The following is a 9,146-nucleotide window of genomic DNA, read 5'->3' on the forward strand; positions in this document are numbered from 1 at the left end:
AAGGTGGCAAAGGGTGAGGGAAGGGGATCGAAGATCTCCACGAGGAGCCAGAAGCGCCATTGGGGGAGAGGAACCCTAACGAGAGGGAAACTTACGCGTCCATTTTTTGGTGGCTGCAACAAATCATCCAGATGATTTCCTTGAATCAGTCGGGTCGCGCGTTTTTGGATTCATCCCGTCACAGTTGTTGGATCTGGTCAACGCGTCGGACATGTCCTTCTCCTCTCATCACAGCCGCAGCAAAAGCAACGACCGTGTCGTCGTGGGGAAGCAACACCCCCTGCCTCGTAGCAGGAGTCGCGCCCCTCGCCGGTAGCGCAACGACGCTCCACCAGCGAGCACCGCCATCGGCGCGCGCGGTGCTCCATCGCAGCACCCGAACGCTCGTCGCATGCTTCGCTACGGCGCCCCACCACGTGGTGGTGCTCCATCGCAGCACCCGAATGGCTGTCGCATGCTTCGCTGCAGCGCCTCACCGCGTGGTGGTGATCCATCGCAGCACCGGCCGCCGTAGCATTTCCCATTGTAGCACCTGATGGCCGACGGCGAAGCTTCAGTGCAGCGCCGCCGCTAGGGCGGTGGTGCTCCATCGCAGCACCCCGACGGCCGTCGCATGCTTCACTGTAGCGCCCCGCCGTGCGGGTGTTGCTCCATCACAGCACCGGCTGCCGTCGCATATCCCATCGCATCACCCGATGGCCGTTGGCGAAGCTTTAGTGCAGCCCCACCACAAGCGCGGCGGTGCTCCATCGCAGCACCGACGGTCTCCCCCCACACGCGTGTCTTAGCTCCATCACAGTATCCCACTACGCGCCGGTGGCTTCACTGCAACACCCCCCTGCAGCAACGGCCTGATTTGTGCGTGACGGCAGGACACGAGCTGCCGGAGCGGAGAAATGATGAGATCCATGAGCAGGGGAAAAGGTAAGGAATGAAGCAGAGGAAAACGTGTGGGTCGTGCGACGTGTAGTTCGTGCGAAGGGATAAGGAGAGTGGACAGCGGTGCGTAGGGCCAGCGTGACACATGTTGAGCAGAAGGAGAGGTTTACAGGAGGAAGAAATCAACCTGTTGAAAGCAAACGTTTTCTTTTTTTAGCGGGGGAGGCGTCTTTTTTTTAGGGGTAGGCGTCTATTTTTCTTAGGCATGCTGCTCAGGTCACCAGGCCCATAATCTTTAGGCCCATTCGTTCCGGACTCTCAGTTGTCCGTACTCGTTAACCTCGTGCTCCTACCCCTGCTTTGATCCTTATCTCGGCGCCGGAGCCCACGACCGCTTCCCCGCTCACCACCCCAACCCCGAAATATCCCCCAATTCCGACGCGACCGCGGAACCCTAGCCCCCCGGCAATCTTCGCTGGACCCGGAGAGCCGCTCCGGCGCCATGGCATCCCCGGAAGGATCAAACTGGGTATTCGACTGCCCCCTCATGGACGACCTTGCTGCCGCCGACTTCGCCGCGGCATCCGCAGGAGGCTTCTACTGGACCCCGCCGATGCAGCCGCAGATGCACACTCTTGCGCAGGCCGTCTCCGCCACCCCGGCTCCCAATCCCTGGTATGTAATTGCGGTTTCTCCTCTTCTCAGGCTCGATCGCGCCCACGCGCGGCTGGTCTCCACTTTATACATTCCGTGTCCTGATTTGCTGCTGGTGTCTCTATGCTATCACCTATAGCATAAACCGATGCGGCTGATAGCATAATTGTAACGTGTGGTTGTAGATTAGTAAAACACTACAGCCTATGTGGAATTTGCATCATGGACTAAAGATTGCATGTTCTAGAATTACTTACATGAGCGAGCATCTTTGTTTGTGTATTAGGAATGGTTTTGATTGTCTCATTGGTGTTCGGTTAGAGGAGATGGTTTTGCACATGAATTTTAAATGGGTCTTGTGGAAGGTGCATGGTGGGACGGACTGTTCAGTATGTGCAGGGCTCCTTTGGTTCGGGTGTATATACTAAATATGCAGTGCATAGAATGCATACACATTTTCACTTTTATTCGAGGAAAGTATAGTTTCCTTCTAAAATCCTCCTTGAGATGCACATCCCCTTAAACTCTAAAACTAGATTATTTACACCCTGAACTTTGCAAAACCGGTATAAATGTCACCCTGAGCGGTTTCGGGGAGAATTGAAGGTGGTTTTGATCTGATTTTTTTTCGCTGTGCCAGAAAGTTCACGACCATTTTTGGATCTCTTGTCACTAGAATTTGCCTAGGGATGGAACGACATCGAACCTTCTCGTAGTTCCCAATGCGCTGAACGGAGGGATCACTGGAGACAAGCACCAGCTTGGCCTGCTTGATGGCCTTGTGCAGGTCCCTCTGGTGTCCCCATTTCGGCTGCCTAAGCAGACTTGTGCACCATGGCAACAATGGTTTCAGACAATCAGAACAGAATGCCTCATCAATTACCACTCTTTTTGCATCCGGGAAAGCGAAGCATGAGCTGAATCCGCCGCAACGGGAGTACTGCTCACGTACCATATTCGTCGATCGGTGCATCATAGTCGTAGCTCGTCGCAATGAACGAGCCACTGGCAGTCGGGTCGAAATTTTTTCCTCCATGGGACCGAAAGACAGATCAAATGTTAGGTGCCACTACAACTAAAAACCGAAACATCCGAGTGATAACATGTGATAGCCAGCATCAGTTGCTCACCATATAGTAGTTGACGAAGGAGCCGTACTTTGGAATGAACCTCGCCACTGCGAATGCCATGTCCTCCACCGGCCGGTGCGGCACCGCGCCACCAAATGCTGTGAACCTTGCATCGACATATTCGATCATGTCAGGCTGTCAGCAATGTCGTGACATGCTTGCATTGCAGATTGCAATTCCAGTGCTGTTTATCGTGAAATTTCCACGCTTCGTGCAAACTTACCATCCAGGCTGGGCCTCGGTCCACATGGTAGGCTTGCTGCTGGAGTTGGGGGGAAGTAGTCACAGTAGAAGGCATTGCAGGTGTTTTTTTGCAGCCATCACGAATCCATTCATCATTACACAACGAACAACTGACAATTTGTCAATTTTAATAGAAGAAGAAAAGGGACGAATTAGCACAGAGTATATATTTTGTTGTGCCAGTGCTAGGATGCAAAGTTGGCAGCTTGATCTGGTGATGTGATGTCCTAACGGAAGCACGCGCCCACTGCAAGAAAGCGAAGTGGTTAAATTAGCTGGCACTGCAATTTTCTCTTTTCCATTGCGCCATGGGCCATGGCATTGATGGCAACTGTGAGATGAGAATGAGAACGAGAACGAGAGGGAGTTGTAGCTTACCATGGGGTCGGGGCCGTCGTCCTGCTTGCACATCACCCACGACATGCTGGCGTCAGTGGCGACAACCATCTTGGCGGCCCAGTTGGCTTCAATTCCGTCAAATTCAAAACCCGAATTCCTAAGCTTCACCACAGCATAAGAAAGAAAACCAAAATCATGTCATTTGTTTGCGTCTGTTGTAATTCAGCCAGGACCTTGAATGGACCATTGTCAGTCCGGAAGCTGATGTCTGGCACGTACTTGAGCCTTCTTCGTCGCCGCCGCGCCTGACCGCAATGTGGTCCTCTGCCCGGCGCTCCCTTCTGCCGCGCTCGCGCTGCTGTGGTTCCAACCACCTTGCTGCCCGCTCCGCCTGGCTTGCCCAAGTGGTACTTCCGGTCACACAGGTGAGGAGAGAGATAAAGATCAAAACCACCTTCTATTCTCCTCAAAACCGCTCAGGGCGACATTCATACCAGTTTTGCAAAGTTCAGGGTGTAAATAGTCTGGTTTCAGAGTTTAATTAGGGGGATATGAGTCCATCAGGGAGGATTTCAGGGGGATAACTATACTTTCCTCTTCTTATTCTGGATCACTGGAGCAAGGGCAGAGTTCAAATGAAAAAGGTTGACATGGTCATTGGCATTGCCAACATTTAGGGATGTACTCCTAATTGTTTTCTTTGTTTAGTGAGACACATTTATGTCGGATAAAGCTAATGGTATCAGATTTATGTGCTGGGCAGTTCCAAAAAAAGATTTATGTGCTGGGGGAGTATTTTAAGTGATCTGATTTCTATAGATCGTGCTACATGTATCAAGGTTCAGAAAAAAAATGGGTGAGATGAGGGTTGGGGACCCATATGTTGGAATTCCAGCTTTAGCCGAGCAAGTAGTGCTGATTTATTGGCATATGTTTCCATCTTAAGAATTATTTATGATTACACCTTAGGGCATGACCGCCCGTTTATTAATGGTAGTTCTCTGAGTTGTCCTCGCTGCATGAACAGAGGCGGCCTCCTGTGCTGTTTAGATGTAGAACCATTCTTTTTTTTTCATTCCAGTATTTCACCTGCTGTAGGCTGTCTCTGGTAAATTTGCCCAAGTCTTATACAGTATTATTCCCCTTGCTACGCCCGTCTTCGAAACTTATGATTGTGCACTATATCATGATTTTGACATTCTTAACTGCAAATGTGCTTTTCACCAGTGCCTTATTTTGGCTTTGCAATACTAATATTGCTGCTTATTATAGTGTATATTGTGAATTTTACATTCTTATCTGCGATTTTACTTGTTATCAGTGCTGAAATCAATAGCTCTGTTTCGGTGGACTGGGACCATGCCAAAGGACAACCGAAAAATAAACGGTTTGTTTATGTCTATATGCTTTATTCGGAGTCCCTGAATTCGGTATTTTCTGTTGAATGTTTCCAACTTAGCACGCAATTGCAACAGTCCTAGGTCAGAAACTGGTGCTCAACCTAGCTCCAAAGCATGCAGGGAGAAAGTGAGAAGGGACAAGCTAAACGAGAGGTATGTCCCTGCCAGCAATTTCATTTTGTTTATTCTATTAGAGTTGTTTTTGTTGTAGCAGCATTTTTGTCTTAGGTTCAATGGAGCTTATGGTCTTCTGTCTGTTAGGTTCTTGGAATTGGGTGCTGTCTTGGATCCGGGGAAAACACCTAAAATCGACAAATGTGCTATATTAAATGATGCTATCCGTGCGGTAACTGAATTGCGTAGTGAAGCAGAGAAGTTGAAGGATTCCAATGAGTCTCTCCAAGAGAAGATTAGAGAGCTAAAGGTTTTTATTGTTCCACTTAACTACTCCCTCTGTAGACAAATATAAGAGCGTTTAGATCAGTAAAGTAGTTGTCTAAACGCTCTTATATTTATTTATGGAGGGAGTAATTTGTACTCCCTCTGTAAAGAAATATAAGACCGTTTAGATCACTAGTGATGTAAACGCTCTTATATTTCTTTACGGAGGGAGTATACAGATGTCCATATACTTCTCTTTATGTTCTGAACTTATATTTCTTGTTTCATACAGAAATATATCTAATATTCACACAAGCTGAATCAATAGGCTTGTAGATGAGTAGATGTCAAGCAATCCATCAACTCTTAAAACTGCTTTAATGTTCATTAATTTCTGTTTAAACATTACTTTTTGATTAATTATTATCAAAGATTCTTGTAAGATATATATTTGTGGTAAATCGTTCGTCCAACAAACAAATTGATTCTTAGATCCTTGGGTTTTGCAGGCTGAGAAGAATGAGCTACGAGATGAGAAGCAAAAGTTGAAGGCGGAGAAAGAGAGCCTGGAGCAGCAGATTAAGTTCATGAATGCCCGTCAGAGCCTCGTACCACACCCTTCTGTCATCCCAGCTGCTGCATTCGCTGCCGCCCAAGGCCAAGCGGCAGGGCACAAGCTGATGATGCCTGTGATGAGCTACCCAGGATTTCCCATGTGGCAGTTCATGCCGCCTTCAGATGTTGATACCTCCGATGACCCCAAGTCATGCCCTCCGGTTGCATAAGCCAGCAAAAATCATTTGCCTCATCTATCTCATGGGGAAGGATGGCTAAAAAGCCGTCCGTTAAAGTATATCTTAGTCGTCAGTGTTACTATGCAGAAGCCGTTTAGTGTTACTATATGTAGTTAAATCAAGAACCGAACTGAAGCGTCGTCGTTGTATCACCCGGGAACATTTGATTATCTTGTGAAACCGTTGTATATTGTTAGTAAATAAATACCATCCGTTGAAGCAAATGGCGCTTGGACGCCATAGCATTACCGACTTGTTACTTTGTTCGACATGTTGCCCGTGATTTTTGACCTATAACATAAATATGTTGTGCTGCAGGTCAAAATAAAAATAAAAATATATAGGTTGTGCTAGCTATTAGTTGGTCTTCTTGCGTCCAGTTGGCCTACCGATTCTTCCATGTGAAAACGCATTGCAAAGTCCAGGTGGAACCAGGATGGATGCACCTGTGGTGTGTATGTTGTGTTGGGTAATGGGTACAACGTGACGACCTCTCTTAGCAAGACGTGCCCTCTACTCATCTTATATATGCTAAATTTGTTCATGTTCTCCTGCAATAGTAGTTTAGAATTGAAGCTCATATTTGTCTCTTTGTAATTTCCAGCCAGTTACACCGTCTTTGACATTTCGTTTTTATGTAGTGCGTGAATTTTATACAACTAAATTGGATCATGTCCATTCCATGTTCCTAGCGCCTCCAGGAGCAAATGTGCTAGTACCGCAACACAACTTTCATAATCGAAAAGATGAGACCATAATCAAAAAGATGAGACCGAAAACACGCACAATTTAGGGAATGGCTAGGGGACAGTCGACTGAATTTAGACTCTGGTCAGTCGATTTCTTCCCAGACGTTGGATGGAAAAGGAACCGTTAGATCTTCTTCTATGTCCTGAAAACATTGTTTATTGTCTTCCGCTTCCTGACCTCGATTTGAACCACTCACAACTGCCGGCCGAACCGCCAGCCTCCGCCGCCCGTGGCCGGTGGTGCTTCCGTGACCGCCTCACCGCCCCGCCCTCCCTCAACCGTCGTGCTGCCGCCGCCCGCCCTTGACCATCCCTCTAACCCCTGCGATGACCAGTTTTTTGGGGGTAAACTGCAGCACCCCCCACCCCCCTAAGATAAATAATGAGGGCGTTTGTCTCCTTAAGACGACGAGCTCCTTCCTTCAAATGAAAATCGACTGACCCAAATTCTAAATTCAGGCGACTTTAGAAGCTATTTTGCACATTAATCTGAGATTTTTTTTGGATAACTGACGCAACCAAAGCTGATCAAAATGTAGTATCAAATTGCTGGCAAAAAATATAATGTAGTACTAGCATATCACGAAGATCGGCTTCAAAATGAGGTTACATAGTAGGGAGCTGCATCCACACATCAAATACAAGGAATTAACACCAGTAAATAAAGTTTAAACAAGAAAGAAAGAAAGAAAGAAAAAAGCCTTTGGTACAAAGAATAGTTAACCACGCCTCGAAACGAATACTCAGACCACCTTGTGTACGTACGTACGTGCATATCGTACAACGGTAGCTCGAACTACAGCGTTCGTAGAAATCGTCCGTTTGTTGCTTCATCGTCAACTTACGCGGCAATGGCCACAAGAGCAGCGATCGCAAGCCCGGCCAAGGCCGCCGCCGGCTGCTGATACCGCGGAGCGGACGCGGGCGTGGAGGTGGTCGGGGCGCCCGCCGGCGCGGCCTTGGCGTCCGCGTAGGTGTCAGCGGGAGGGGAGGGGAGCGAGGCCGGAGAAGGGGCGGCTGCGGCCGCTGCTTCTTCCATCTTGGCGGCGGTGGCGGCGTCGTACGGCACGGTGCTGATCTTGAGGTGCATTGTGCCGTTGGTGCAGTGGCGGGGGATGCCGCAGATGAAGTAGCGCGTGCCGGTCTCGCCGAGCTCGAAGGTGGTCTTGCCGCCGGAGTGGGTGGAGATGGGGCTGCCCGTGGCGCAGCTGCCGTAGTCCGCCTCCGTCACCTCCAGCACGTTGTGGTACGGCTCGTACTTGAACGCTGCCATGTTGATGCACGCGGCCGGTGTTATACCACTACCCTACCGTCGAGAAGAAAACATGTAGAGTATAGATCATAGGAAGTTTGTGCACGTACTTATGGTGTCGCCGACCATGAAGATTTTGTCGGCGGTCCACTTCTCGTAGTCGACGTACGTGTCCCAGCCGAGGGAGTCGTCGACCGTGTAGTCGGTCGCCAGCGCCGTCGTGGCCAACGCCGCCACCGCCATGACGGCGAGCAATGCTCCGGAGCTGGCCTTCATGTCTCCTCCGCGTAGATCCAAAGGATACGAAGGGGATTGTTGGTGGATGCTTGGTTCTGTGATCGTCTGAAGGATGCTGCTGCTACAACCAGACCAGGGGTGGAGGTATATATACCGGGAGCTAGAACAACCAAAGACTTTCTCTTCCAATCGTTTTTTTAATTACAAAAAAAGTATATGTGTTTATGGCCTGCCATGAAACATGCAGGAAAGAGGAGAGATTGCAGGGTGATTCGAGTAGCTGTGCTCCCTTCAATTAATTGGCAAATTTGGAATCCAAAACGATTGATTGTACTGTACATCGCACCTGGTTCATTTTGGAGCCGTGCTAAGTTGACTCCCGATCCTTAGCCACACAAAAGTATGCTTCTCTTGCAGTAGTATTTTATTTACTCCAATTGGAAACTACTCAAATAATACGAAGATACGAGCGCGAACAGTTGAGATTTTAAAAAGGAAACCGAAATGGGTGGAGCCGCGTCGCAAGCTCAACATATATACTTCGACAGATTCGGATGTAAAATTACTTCGGAGATGGACAGAGAATGCATGTTTTCAGGGTTAATTAACTAGCTCGGCCAACACCCATATATAGTTTATGCATATTGACAGCCATTAGTTGAATTAAATGCATAATCTTGTGGAACGCACAAAAAATCAACAAATGTAAGTTTTTCTTGACATATTTTAGCTGGCTAAGTTCAACGCAATATAGATGAGTTGACATGCGAGATTCTTAGTTAATTATTGGTGATTCCTTCTACGTGAGCACAAGTCCCTTCCTTGCTGCCTCCGTACCCGGGCATGACTCGCGCGTTAGTGGCTTCGTGCTTCCCATGATCGATCGAGGCTACATACATTATACGCGGCGCTGCGGGGGCTGGCGGCGGCGGATCTGGGGTTTCCCACCCCAGATCAGCTCTCCTTCGGGTGGTCGGGCTCGGGCGCCGTCCGGCGGTCCTAAGCGGTGATGGGCGCTCGCGTTGGCTATCCTCCTTCACTGATGTGATTGGGGGCGGCCGAAGGCGTTGGCGTGATGCCGGATACGA

At 48.8% G+C, this 9,146-nt stretch overlaps 2 protein-coding genes across 2 annotated transcripts; one reads left to right on the forward strand and one right to left on the reverse strand.

Annotated features, from left to right (window-relative positions):
- The first annotated feature begins 1,191 nt into the window (after window positions 1–1,191).
- Window positions 1,192–6,068, forward strand: LOC109744978 (transcription factor ILR3). The gene is made up of 5 exons (XM_020304116.4): window positions 1,192–1,554; window positions 4,567–4,632; window positions 4,721–4,798; window positions 4,907–5,069; window positions 5,536–6,068. Exons 1-5 carry the CDS (start codon window positions 1,382–1,384, stop codon window positions 5,809–5,811), a joined length of 756 nt encoding a protein of 251 aa, XP_020159705.1. The 5' UTR covers window positions 1,192–1,381; the 3' UTR covers window positions 5,812–6,068.
- Window positions 6,069–7,119: 1,051 nt separating this feature from the next.
- Window positions 7,120–8,200, reverse strand: LOC109744982 (blue copper protein). Its single transcript, XM_020304119.4, has 2 exons — window positions 7,932–8,200; window positions 7,120–7,835 (listed from the first exon to the last, which is right to left on the reverse strand). The coding sequence occupies exons 1-2, from the start codon at window positions 8,095–8,097 to the stop codon at window positions 7,411–7,413; spliced, it is 591 nt and encodes a 196-aa protein (XP_020159708.1). The 5' UTR covers window positions 8,098–8,200; the 3' UTR covers window positions 7,120–7,410.
- Between the last annotated feature and the right edge of the window lie 946 nt (window positions 8,201–9,146).

The sequence above is a fragment of the Aegilops tauschii genome, chromosome 2 (genome assembly GCF_002575655.3).
Source record: "Aegilops tauschii subsp. strangulata cultivar AL8/78 chromosome 2, Aet v6.0, whole genome shotgun sequence".
Classification (NCBI taxonomy): Eukaryota; Viridiplantae; Streptophyta; class Magnoliopsida; order Poales; family Poaceae; genus Aegilops; species Aegilops tauschii.

Coding starts and splice junctions, on each gene's coding strand:
- LOC109744978 (XM_020304116.4), top strand. CDS start 1,382: ATGGCATCCCCGGAAGGATCAAACTGGGTATTCGACTGCCCCCTCATG. Junction 1,555..4,566: donor ACCCCGGCTCCCAATCCCTG/GTATGTAATTGC, acceptor ACTTGTTATCAG/TGCTGAAATCAATAGCTCTG. Junction 5,070..5,535: donor AGAAGATTAGAGAGCTAAAG/GTTTTTATTGTT, acceptor TGGGTTTTGCAG/GCTGAGAAGAATGAGCTACG.
- LOC109744982 (XM_020304119.4), bottom strand. CDS start 8,097: ATGAAGGCCAGCTCCGGAGCATTGCTCGCCGTCATGGCGGTGGCGGCG. Junction 7,836..7,931: donor CATGGTCGGCGACACCATAA/GTACGTGCACAA, acceptor TCAACATGGCAG/CGTTCAAGTACGAGCCGTAC.